The sequence below is a fragment of the Microcaecilia unicolor genome, chromosome 6 (genome assembly GCF_901765095.1).
Source record: "Microcaecilia unicolor chromosome 6, aMicUni1.1, whole genome shotgun sequence".
NCBI classification, from domain to species: Eukaryota; Metazoa; Chordata; class Amphibia; order Gymnophiona; family Siphonopidae; genus Microcaecilia; species Microcaecilia unicolor.
Window position 1 is genome coordinate 121,078,350 of NC_044036.1, and position 12,902 is coordinate 121,091,251.

A 12,902-nucleotide genomic window follows, 5' to 3' on the forward strand; every position below is an offset into this window, starting at 1 on the left:
AAGTGGAACAGGTAAATGCAGATTTGTTAATTTTTCAAAAAGTACAAAGACTGTCATTTGTTACCAGATGATAGGATAAAAGTAGTTTTTGATTTATTAGAAAAGGAATAGAGAACAAAGCTGAGAATATTATAATACCTTTGTATCGCTCCATGGTGTGACTACATCATGAAAATTGTATGCAATTCTGGTCCACATCTCAAGAAAGATATAGTGGAATTAAAAAAGTATAGAGAAGGATGGCGAACATGATAAAGAGGATAGGATGACTTTCCTACTTAAGCGTCGCTCTTGCTTCAGCAGGTCCCCAGTAGCAATTCCCACACACTGATTCCCACTAAGCTGTAAGCCTCTTTTCTGCTGCGTCCCATCTACTCAGAAACAGAACGTTGTGACAGAGGGGGGTGGGCATGGTAGAAAGGATGTTTCCAGTTTAGCGGCAGGCAGCTGTGGGAATCGCTGCCAGGGAACCCGTTCACACAAGAGCGATACTTAAGGGAGGGAGATACAGGACCGCAGGAGCCCAGTCTGCTCCCCTGCACGCCATTGATGTTAATAGTGCACCACTGCTGGTTGGGTACGCCCCTGGACAGTCCACTCAGCTTTTTATTTCTTTTGACCCGAACAGGATGGGGCAGCCATCAGTAAACGCACTTTGTCCAATTGGCTAGCAGATTTTACCTGCTTCATTTATTCCCAGGCTGGGTTAACTTTGGAAGGTCACATCACAGCTCACAAGGTCAGAGTTATGACTGCACTAATAGCCCACTTAAGATCAGCCTCCATTGAGGAGAGGTGCAAAACGTAATCTTTGGTCCACATATTCACATCTCACTACTGCCTTGAGAAGGATTCCTGAGGCAACAGTTGGTTTGGTCAAACATTTCTGCAAATTTGTTTGGAGAACCCTCCTAGGCCCGTTTTTGTTCTTTTCCAGGCTGGACCATGTACATAAATTTACTTTAATTGTTTGCTGGTAGGCCTTGCCTGTTGCAAATCCCTGTGCCCATGTTTGTTGTTTTCAGTGAGTCTGGTAGCTAGGGATTCCCAACTATGGTAAGTGCTGTCCTGTTATCCTCAGAGAAAGCAAAGTTAGTCACCTGTAGCAGATGTTTTCTAAGGATAGCAAGATACACATTACCACAGCCCTCTGTCCTCCCATAGGAGTTATATTCTCTGAGCTTTTGTACTCAACTGCTGGTTCCACGTGATTGAGGTGGGCAGGGAGGCACCTACATATGCGCAGTTCGGGGCTGCCAAAGGCTTCTAGAAAAATCATAACACTGGGTGGCATCCGTGTGGGGCCCTGTCAGATGATGTCATGCAACTGTGCTAATGTGTATCCTGCTATCCTCTGAGAACACTTGCTACAAGTGAGTAACTTCATTGTACAGTTGACCCATGAGCCCCTTTGCCTTTAAGGATGAATGTTACCTTTCAATCAGCTCCCTTGAAAGTGCAGAGATTCACACTTGGAGTGAGGGGTCGTATTCAGAGCACTACACAGGATCAGAGCTCAGGACTACTCTTTAGAAAACCTATATGATGACAAAATGCCTCTTCCTGGTCCCTGTCATGTATAGATTTTCTAAAAGGGCCTGTTTCAGCCAGCCCTGTACGGGAGGGATTAAGGGAGATATCCTCCTCAATTTCTGGTTGTTAATTTTCCTCTCCAAATTGATAAATACAGAGGTCACAATCTTTATTTAATTAGCAGCATTCACAGGAGGCCTTAAGCAGCTTCTGTCTCTCTCTCTCTCTCTCTCTCTCTCTCTCTCTCTCTCCCTCCCTCCATACTTTCCACTGTCTCAATAAGCCAGTCCACTGCAAAGGCTGTGAAAGCAAGTTTTTATGCAACAAAATACAACATGGGGCAGATAAAGGCTAGAGGCAGTGGCAACTACAGTTATTTACTTCTAATTCAAGATCTCAGAGAAAATTTTAACTCCTCTCTTCTCTAAACTTACTACTATGGGTAGAGTGGACAGATACATATTCTTTCAGTAGTCACAGTTACAATGGTAGCTGTGACAAGACTCGGGCTTTGAGAGTCAGATGCAGGTCACATGCAGTCAGGATCAGCTGAGTTGTGTTGGATCCTCAGGAACCCTGTTGATTTTGAGAGATTTGCAGAGAATGAGGTAGTGCATGCAAATTTATCTTATGCATATTCATGTGGATATCCTGAAAATCTGACTGGCAAAATGTGTCCTTAAGACTGGGTTGACTACAGGGGCGTATCTGCGTGGGGCCTCAGGGGCCTGGGCCCCCGCAGATTTCGCCCTGGACCCCCCTACCGCTGCCAACCCTCCCCCTCCGTTGCTCGCCTACCTTCGCTGGCGGGGGACCCCAACCCCCGCCAGCCGAGGTCCGCGTCCTCCTGCCGCTGCCGGCTGCCTTTGGTCCTTTAATTCTTCCATTGAAGCTGGCGCCGACGAAAGTTTCTTTTGAGTCTGACGTCGCTGCACGTTGTACGTGCAGGACGTCAGACTCAGAAATTGTTTCTGAGTCTGACGTCCTGCACGTACAACGTGCAACGTGCAGCGCCAGCGACGTCAGATTCAAAAGAAACTTTTTCGTCGGCGCCAGCTTCAATGGAAGAATGAAAGGACCAAAGGCAGCCGGCAGCGGCAGGAGGACGCGGACCTCGGCTGGCGGGGGTTGGGGTCCCCCGCCAGCGAAGGTAGGCGAGCAACGGAGGGGGAGGGTTAGCAATGGCAGCGGCTGGGGGGAGGGGGATCGGCAATGGCGGCGGCGGGGGGGGGGGGCTATAATGTGCCCCCCCTCTCTGGCCCTGGCCCCCCCTACCGCCGCAGTTCAGATACGCCCCTGGTTGACTACCCTGGGCTAGAAGGTACAAAAGTCATGTATTGCTGTGCCTGGCGAACACTGATATCAGACAAAGGGCAAAATTACATTGCTTCCAGTAGAAGCACTGAGAATTCATGCAGGCACCCATACTGCTAGATTTCAGCTACCCTATACAAAAATGTAGAAAGAACAATTATATCAAGGAATGGATCTCATGTGTATATTATATAAGCATGAGAAGAAAAAGAAATAAAACCTTATACATAAGAATCAAACATCCCCCATGGAGGAAAGAGGTCAGCACTTCAATAAGAGAATGGGAAAAAAAACACTAAATCATTTACTGAAGTAAAAACTCACATTACAAATGACCCCACAGAGAGGCCATTTAGTTATACATAAAGATTTCTGTAATTTAGTTGGGATAGAAATAAAACATTCTGGACTTAATCAGGGTAGCAGTGGCTCCTACCTGGGTGAGTACCCACTCACCAGGACAAGCCACTGATTTTCCACAGCATTATCATGATAATGTCACTGAAAATCTTTACTGACCTCCCCGTCCCCCCCACCAGTGGAACCCAACTTGTGCAGATACTTATCTAGGTACCAGCACTGAATATTGCCTGTTTTAGACCTGAATATTCAGCACAGGTATCTCGTACAGTCTGGTGCTGAATATCCCGGTATAAAAGTTTAAACACTGCAGTTGGCATTTTAAAGTAGTTCCACTTGTGGAGTTTTAATATTGGGGAAGCATAAGTTTTGGTCTGATTCAGGTGCTGGCGTCTTGGGGTACCCCAGATGAGTGTTCCCAGTGAAGTAAAATGAGTGTGTAACGTTGAAAATGTGAGGTATGCATAAACATCCAATGTACACTTCCAGAATGACACCTTTTATGCAGACAAGTTTGTGTACTTTATGAAAGTACATGGGTACTTCCAAACAGCTGAAAATCCATTTACTTATATATGGCTGACTTCAATGGTTTAAGTCTCCTTTGTTAGGTGAAACTTTGAAGTTTTAACCCAGAAGGTTTCCAGGCTGATGATTATTTGCTATTCTGATGTTTTTCTGATAATATTTATTTTTCCTTCCCATTAAGAGAAAAGTTAACAGTTGGATGTGGCCAGCTGGCTCAGTTAGAATATACTATGAAGCACTGCCATGCATCTGTGGAAGCCAAAACGAGAAGCTGGATGTGATGTAAGCCTCACCTGCAAGACTTCTGTGTTCTCAGCTCATGGAAGAATCTCATCAACTGCATTCTTTATTGCAGAAATCAAGCAGTTTTCTCTCATTGCAAGAAACTCATTATTCCGCCTTTGTTCAGGATGCCGTTTGAGTTGACTGATTTTCAAATTAATGTACAACACTGAGTCACTTTACAATTGAACCAAGCCTCAATATAATTACCTTAATGCTTCCCCTACCCTTTTTTTTTTAACAGGAATACTGCCTGGTTGATTTGTGCATGTGCGTATGTATATATTTAATCTCAAAGACTGTGATATAAGTGGTTAGTAAATCCAAGATATATAACATAGAAGATAACATAAAGGTTATATACATATACATATACATATACATACAAGATAACATAACGGTAATTTGAGACGGTCTGATTATGCCTTTTTGAGGGAGGTAGGGAGTATCAGTTTCCGCCTGCTCCTTTTTTGGGCCTCCAGTTCCTTTGATACTGGAGCTGGGATCCAGTGCATGAGTATTTATTTTCAGCTAGCTGAAAATTTTCCCACGTATCCTATTCTAACTCACCTAATTCAGTCCTTGCCCAGGGAAATATGCAGCAGGACTCCTTCTGGAAACCTTATCAGTGTCCCTAAATCCAGCTAGTAGGTGTTGACTCCATCTCCCTAGGAACTCTGAACACTGCCTCCACTGCATCTCCAGCCATAGCCTTTAAAATAAACTGGCCCAGTGTTCAGCACTACTTAACCAGTTAGGAGAGCTCCTGCCTGGATAAAAAGTGCTGACTGGGTCATACTCAGATTTTCAATGGCACATAACTGGATAGTGCCACTGAAAATCCAGGCAGACATACATGGCACTATCTGGTTAGGGACAGGGTAACTCCTGGAGCTGCTTTGTGCCCAGTTATTCAGTGCCAGTACCCAGATAAGGCCCGACGCTGATTATCCAGGAATAATTTAGCTGCCACCGTCTAGCATTTAACAAAATGTTGACCACTGCTGGCTGAATATTATCCCAATTTCTTTTGGTCTTGGTAGATGTTTAAAAAAACATCGAGTTAGGCTAGAAGACTTTGTTTTACTAGTAACTAAACAATTGAGAATGTTAATGAAAAATGTCTAAGAAGCAAACAAAAAACCAACAAAAAGTGGAGAAACTAGATCCGCTACGTGGATAAAAATAAAAGAACAGCAAAAAAGTAGTGGGATCAACATGACACTTCCAAGACACCGGGTAATGACAGATGAATGCGCCAAGCATAGGCAGTGGTGCTAAGCAAGAAGCGGTGAGGCAGCCTCAGCGCTTCTAGCACCACTGTGGTTGATTTCTGTTCCAGTTTTGTTGTTTTAAGCCTATGCTTGGCGCATTCATCTGTCATTAACCTTTCTAAAGGCTTGTTTTGGCTGCCTTGCTTATGTTTTTCTATTCATTGGCTCCATTCATTGGCTTAAACAATAAACAGACTCCTGAAGCAGGCGGTTTTTTTGCCGAAACACAACTCCGTGTTGAGTCTTTTTAACTTTCATTTAATAAAACATTTTGATTACTCGCCTCCACGGTGTTTTGGAAGTGTCGTGTTGATCTCACTACTTTTTTGCTGTTCTTTTAATGAAAAATGTCTGTCATGATTATTTTAAGAGCTACCTCTTTTCTCTTTAGCATTGCTAAAATTGTATAGCACCTAGCTAACAGCACGGGTTCAGAATGCCTTTTTTATAGTATTATTTTGTATCATTGGTTTTGTAAAGTATTTTTTTCAAAATGAGATATAATATATTCTTACCATATTTTTAAAAAGTATGGAAATGAATAGTGTTTTTTAAATATTGCTGTCTTAACAAATTAATTTTGTCATAAATAAACCCAGTACCAACAAAAAAAAGATGTCTCATAATTGGCCTACTTATAAAACTTAACCTACCAGAGAGACAGCTAAACAAAAATTTAGTCTGAGAACTTAAGGATCTGATAATATTGTCTTGTTCACACACTGTGTCATTTATTATATACTAGTAAAACAGGCCCGTTTCTGTCAGAAATGAAATGGGCGCTAGCAAGGTTTTCCTCGGAGTGTATGTTTGAGAGAGAGTGTGTGTAAGAGATGTAGACTGTGATAGACAGAGAGTGTGTCAGAGACAGTATATGTGATAGACAGAGAGTAAGAGTGAGTGTGCACCCCCTCCCTTTATGGTCTGAGGCCCCCCTTCCACCCCCACCTTTCTGGTCTTCGAACCCCCCCCCCACCTTTCTGGTCTTAGGACCCCCCTCTCCCTCCAACCACCCCTGTCCACCAACCCTCCTCTCCCCCTGTCCACCAACCCTCCCCTCTCCACGACCCGACCCTCCCCCCCTGCAGCCACCCCTCCCCCCTGCAGCCACCCATGTCCAGTGACTCTCCCCTGCAGCCACCCCTGTCCACCGACCCTCCCCCCTGCAGCCACCCGTCCAGCAACCCTCCCCTGCCCCCACCCATGTACAGCGACCTTCCCCTGCCCCCCTGCAGCCACCCATGCCCAGCGATCCTCCTCTCCCCTGCCCCCTTGCAGCCACCCATGTCCTGCGGCGACCCTCCTCTCCCCCTGCCACCCATGCCCAGTGACCCTGCTCTCTCACCTGCCCCTCCTTCATCCACCCAGGTTGTGTTTAACGAAATCTTCGTGGCAGGCAGGAAAGATCCACGTTCCTGCCTGCTGGCGCTCCCCCGCTGCCGGATCGCTGTTGAAAATGCCCAATGAGACTTCCAATGGCGGTCTCTCGAGACTTCTGATGAAGTCTTGGAGGCCGCCCTTGTTAGTATCGGCGGCCATTTTCAACAGCGATCCGGCATCGGGGGAGCGCCAGCAGCAGGCAGACAGGAACGTGGATCTTTCCTGCCTGCCACGAAGAGAGGAGGGTCGCCGCTGGACATGGGTGGCTGCAAGTGGGCAGGGGGAGAGGAGGGTCGCAGGACATGGGTGGCTGGAGAGGGGCAGGGGGAGATGTGTTACGGGTGGGGGAAGGGGGTGTTCGATGTACCGGGGGGGGGGGGCTTGGGTGATGCTCCGAGGGGGGGGGGTCTGTGTTTCCCCGCTTGTAGTTTTTTGATGTACCTCTCCCTGCCACTTGCTTCGAAGTGGCAGGGAGCGGCGCACTGACAGCTGATTCCCAGGCAGGGGAAGTAGTTTCCCTACTCCTCCCCTTGCCTGGGAATCAGCTGTGAGTGACGTCATCCTGGCTATGGAGCCTAGCTCAGCAACTCCAGGAGCCACGGACACAGGCAGTCCCGCATTAGAACATTGGTGGTGATAATTATTATATAGGATGTTATGATATGAAACTCCCATGCTGAAATTAAATTGTTCAATAAAGATGAGGATCACTTCCCTGAAAGGATATACATTCCCACAAAAGTCACGAAGAACACTAAGCTGGACAAGCTATAACGGTTTCCATATAAATGTGATGGAAATCCACAAATCAAGTCCTGATATCAGCCAGTGTTTCAGATAACTGCATCAGGAGAAGAAATGGAGGCATCCTTTTACTAAGCTGCGGTAAGCAGTAATGCATATTTATCACAGATTAAATGCACTATCGTGGGGTGCACTCAGATGTCCCGCGGTAGTTTTTGCATGTGCACTTACTACCCACACACTAAAAAATAGTTTTTATTTTTTAGCTCTGGGGGTGGAGAGGTGTCTTCTGCGCTTATCAGCGCAGCTACATTACCACGCACTTACTGATTAGTGCATGAGCTTTTACTGCCTACAAAATAGGTGTTGGTAAGTGCTCATGCACTAATGAAAAATTAGTGTGTGTCCATTTCCCAGCAGCACTAAAAATAGCCTTAGCGTGTGGGAAAGATACTTGTACAAAATGGAGTGATGCAGGATTATCCAAAACATTGGCCAAGTAGTGCAGAGTCAGCAGACATTAGCCTAGGACGTGTTGAGGATGTTGGGCCATATGATTTTAACTGATCATGCCATTCTCTTGGCATTATCTCCATATGCCTAATGGACTTTACAATAGCACTGAAATCAGGATCTAAATAGTCACAGAGGTAAGAATGCAATCGGTCTACAATAGCCACTGTGGAACAAAAGACAAAGAGCAGACCTTGCTGAAGAAAATGCAGTCTTTATTAATACTCCTAGGATACACTCTCAATTGCCCGACATAGCCATGTTTCACCTAGAATTCCGGCTGTGTCAAGGGGCATACAATACCAGTTGGTGCAAATCTAACACTCCACCAACATAGGGAAAGATCAATGTCAGAGACAGACTGAGTGAAGCTTCCTGGACCTGACATTCGTATTATTTATACTTTTTTATTTATTTGGATTTATTTACTGCCATTTTGAAGGAATTCACTCAAGGTGGTGTACAGTATTTATTTGATTCATTAACGTGTTTTGTGTCTGATCAGCAGTTGCTCCTGACATAGCCTCCCTTGTAGGCAAACAGTGGCCATAGTGGGCATTGTGATTTTATTTGTGCATTAAAGGTTCTACTTCTACCGCTGTTTTATGTTTACTCGGTGGTCTGCTGTCATTGTTGCTAGTCAAGCCATGCAGAGAACAGTTTTCTTTATGTTTCAGTAGCAAGGCGGACAACAGATGTTCAGTCCGTTCAGAACTCTGCTGCATGTCTTATCTTCCACCTTGACCGATATACTCATATCATCCCTCTCCTCAAGTCACTTCACTGGCTTCCGATCAGATACCGCATACAGTTCAAGCTTCTACTACTAACCTACAAATGCACTCGAGCTGCAGCCCCTCCTTACCTCTCTACCCTCATCTCCCCTTACGTTCCTACCCGTAACCTCCACTCTCAAGACAAATCCCTCCTTTCAGTACCCTTCTCCACCACCGCCAACTCCAGGCTCTGCCCTTTCTGCCTCGCCTCACCCCATGCTTGGAACAAACTCCCTGAGCCCATACGCCAGGCCCCCTCCCTGCCCATCTTCAAATCATTGCTCAAAGCCCACCTCTTCAGTGTCGCCTTCGGCACCTAACCACTACACCTCTACTCAGGAAATCTAGACCGCCCCAACTTGACATTTCGTCCTTTAAATTGTAAGCTCCTTTGAGCAGGGACTGTCCTTCTTTGTTAATTTGTACAGCACTGCATAACCCTAGTAGCGCTCTAGAAATGTTAAGTAGTAGTAGTAGTACTGTATGGGTATGCCCTAATTCCATTGCAGCAAGTGGCTTGGAGGTTCCCAGGTGAGTATAGTAAGCAAGGATTGAACAGGCAGGAAGGATGTGTTGAATCAAGGGGCTATTGCAGCTTCTGTCAGCTCCAGTGCAGCAGAAGAAAATAAAAATCACAGGTGTGTCAGGGCCATCACCAGCAGGAGAAGATGGATACAGTGAGTTCTCAAACCCCGTAGCAGTGGCATCATGTGTTTCAAAAACAGTAAGTAGAAAGAAAAAAAAAAGATTTTCTTCCAGGTCAAGTGATGGGCATCTGGGATCAAAGTCCTTGTCTTGCTTGGTGTCCTCCGAAAATGTGCGTAAACAGGACCCTTAAGAAAAGGGCCTCCAGCACTGGAAGCTATAGGAGAGAGCACCTAGGCTATAGCACAAACACATTGGTTGGTCATATATCAAATAAAATTGAACTTGGACTTGATCTTTACTGTTTCAAGAGTGCCAGCGTTTTACATTCCAATGGATAAGGTGTTTCGTCAGGAGATTACCCACATCCAGAACTGGCACTCAGTTTACTTTATCTGTTTGAAGAGGTGCATGCACAAGAACCTAGCAATTTGGGAGACCTTTTAGATCCCTTTAATAGAGTCTGTGGTGGTGAGAAGTAATATTAAACAAAGTTAAGAGCACAGCTGCAGGAAAATATTTTGGAGCATATGTGGAAGTTGAATGGACAGCAGTTCAGAGGCTGAACACATGGGTCAAGATATGGCTAAAAAAAAAAGCATCACTTTCTTGGAATTGTTTCTACTAGTGCACTAAAGAAGATATTTCATTGTGACAATCTAGGTTTAGTGGAGGTGATAAATAGCCAAATTCTTGTGTTGCAGACCTGCTCAGGGAATCCATATTTTGATGTTTGAAATTAAATATATTTTTTGTAAGCAAAACATGCCCTATGGCTTCACAATTGAATTGCCAATGCTGTATCTTTGTAAGTCTAAGTGCTTTGAAAATATGCCTCCAGGTCAACTCCCTAGACCATGATAGTTTAAAATGTAAAACAGGAAGAAAAATAAGAGGATTCCTTGAATCAGTGGTGGCCGATAGGCTGTCCATCTCCGGCCTTATTGAGGCAGCCGAGCCCCTGGCAGGAGAGAAGAACTTTTAATTGGTTAAAGCTAGGGTGGGAAACAGATTTGGGGAGAGACCTCTTGGAGTGGAATACAATGCAAGCTATTAGTAGGATCCCTTCCTTGACTCTGGGAGCTGATCTAAGGGAGTATGCAGTGGTGTGCGGGTAAATTTTTAACAACAGGCTCTCTCCTCCCTGCACCTCTGCGCCGCGCCGCCCCCCCCCCCCCCCCCCCCCACCCCCACACACACACACAAATTGCAGAGCTGGCTATTCCCAGGGAGAGAGTTAGCTGGTAAAGTATTAACAACATGTAATTTTATTATACATTATTGGTGCAAAGGATATACACATGGTTTTGCTTTTTAAACCCAAGGTAAATCCTTGGTTGAACAATAAACTGTGTTGTTTCTGACTTTACTTGTTTTGGAGTGCTTTGGGTCCTCCTACTGATCTGTACATGTGCTGTCTGGAATTTTGGAAGAAAGAAATAAGGAAATAAAAATTAAATTTTGGACGTACTCTGTAGAAGTTGTTTTCTTTTGCAATGTGATGTGATGGATGCCTGTTCTGGTGTATGAATGTGATAATCTTTGAATAACTACCTATACTAAATGGCTATGGATTTCTGAACATATGGTATCTTTAAAGGACAAACTTTTAAATGCTCAGTTGGGTATATATCATATATATGCTAATCTCAAATGTTTCAGATGTATCATCTATTTGTTCCCATGATATAACTGAACTCTATTATTCTGTCTCAGTGTACTTTGAAATATGTAAGCCAACTTTGCTTGGAATGTGTGATAAATGTTTTTAAAAAAATCCTTTATCCTCCATCTTTTAAGACACTGCCTACCTGCTGTATAGTGATGGTGGCACAAGGAAAGCAAGTTTGGTCCAGTGAAGACTAACTCAAAATAACCTGGCTGTTCCTTAGCTGGGCCGTAGTATTACCATATTGAAAATGTGACCATACCAAGACACAAAACAACCTTTTAGGGTAGATAGTGTTCACAACGAGCTCCTTTTACTACCGACCAGACAGAGATAAGAGTTTTCAGTTTTGGCACAATATAAGTTATCACAAGAACAAAATATAAGAAAACCAATAAGGGCTGCATTAGGGGCTTATATAGCCCATTTATGTAAAAACAAAAGAAATCTGCATGAAACAAAATAATCCATTTATGTATCTAAAAGGTAAACTTCTACAAAACAGATGAAGATCTGATTCTATGTGTGCCCCCAATGAAAGGAGAGTTTAATTCTGCTTCCATTTAATTTCAATATTGCATCAACTTTATAGATTACAACAACAGTTAAGACGAACCCAGCAGGAAACAGGATATCCTCACTGAAATTTGGCCATTCATGCCCATTGCTATTGTCCTCTTTCTCCCATCTAGAGTAGTGCTCTATCTTGCCCCCCCCCGGGCCCCCTTCCTTTCACACTTTATGATTCCCCCCCCCAGCCCCCTAGCTGCAGCTTGCTGCTCTTGTCAAAGTAGCACTAGCAGCAGCAGAAATACAATGAAAAATGTTTTTAAAAGTTAATTAATTAAATAAATAAATATTAGATCGCTGCGGGGCCTACCTGGCTGGATTCACAGTGAAGATCCAAGATTCTTCTGCGACAAGGAGGAGTGGAGGACGATAGAAGACTGGTGGCCAGCAGCGGCAGGGGTGTGAGGAGACAGAGACACGGAGACGGAGTGCACTAGCAGTGCAGGAAGCAGAAGGCGCCAAACACCTGCAGGACTCAGGGCGGAGCCGTTACAGAAGCAAGAGAACAGAGAAGGGCGCATTCACTGGTGCGCAGGGGGAGGAAGCCGGCGTCATGACGTTAGGGTCATCATCGGCGGGACTCGAAGACCGGAGAGGCGGGGAGAGAGCGAAAGGAGCTGCAGAGGGAGGAAGCAGCACTGGCAGAGGTGGTTAAAGTGCAAGGAACCGCTGGGAGGAGTCAAGTGAGCGGAGGTAGGTAGGGCAGCACAGACAGAGCAGAAGTTAGGACACCCCCCCATATGGTTTGCGCTTTCACCCGGGGCAGTCCGCCCCCACTGGAACCAGCCCAATGCAGGACGACGAGGCCTCCCGCGTAGGGGGGGAAAAAACTTTCCCATCCCTGCTGACAGAGACAGCTGAACAACCGGCTCGCAAAACTGCTCACTGGAACCAGCCCAATGCAGGACGACGAGGCCTCCCGCGTAGGGGGGAAAAAAACTTTCCCATCCCTGCTGACAGAGACAGCTGAACAACCGGCTCGCAAAACTGCTCAAAAATTAACAACCGGCTCTGCAGAGCCGTTGCGAGCCGGTTCCAGCACACCACTGGGAGTATGCATTTTGGGTACTTTACAGGGCTTCACTCACATACAGCTTGGGGGGGGGGGGTGCTCTGATGTTCCAGGGAAGACAATACCTTCTATCACGCTATATGGGCCTGTGTTTCTATCCAGCGATTCTGGTCAGGAGTGGCCTCCTATTTGAGCAGCTTATATGACTGAAACATCCAATTCACCGAGGATCTGGTGTTTTTGGACCAGATAAGAGGCCTAGACAGGGTAAGCAGAGAAAAGAAGACTTTACTTAGAAAGTT

At 45.3% G+C, this 12,902-nt stretch overlaps 1 protein-coding gene across 1 annotated transcript in view; it reads left to right on the plus strand.

The window, feature by feature from the left end:
- The window catches only part of SWT1 (SWT1 RNA endoribonuclease homolog), a 391,485-nt gene extending 385,595 nt beyond the window's left edge, over nucleotides 1-5,890 (plus strand). The window contains exon 21 of the mRNA XM_030205715.1: nucleotides 3,917-5,890. Coding sequence (XP_030061575.1) covers nucleotides 3,917-4,016 — 100 coding nt within the window. The 3' untranslated portion in view covers nucleotides 4,017-5,890. The remainder of the gene's footprint in view (nucleotides 1-3,916) is intronic.
- Nucleotides 5,891-12,902: the final 7,012 nt, after the last annotated feature.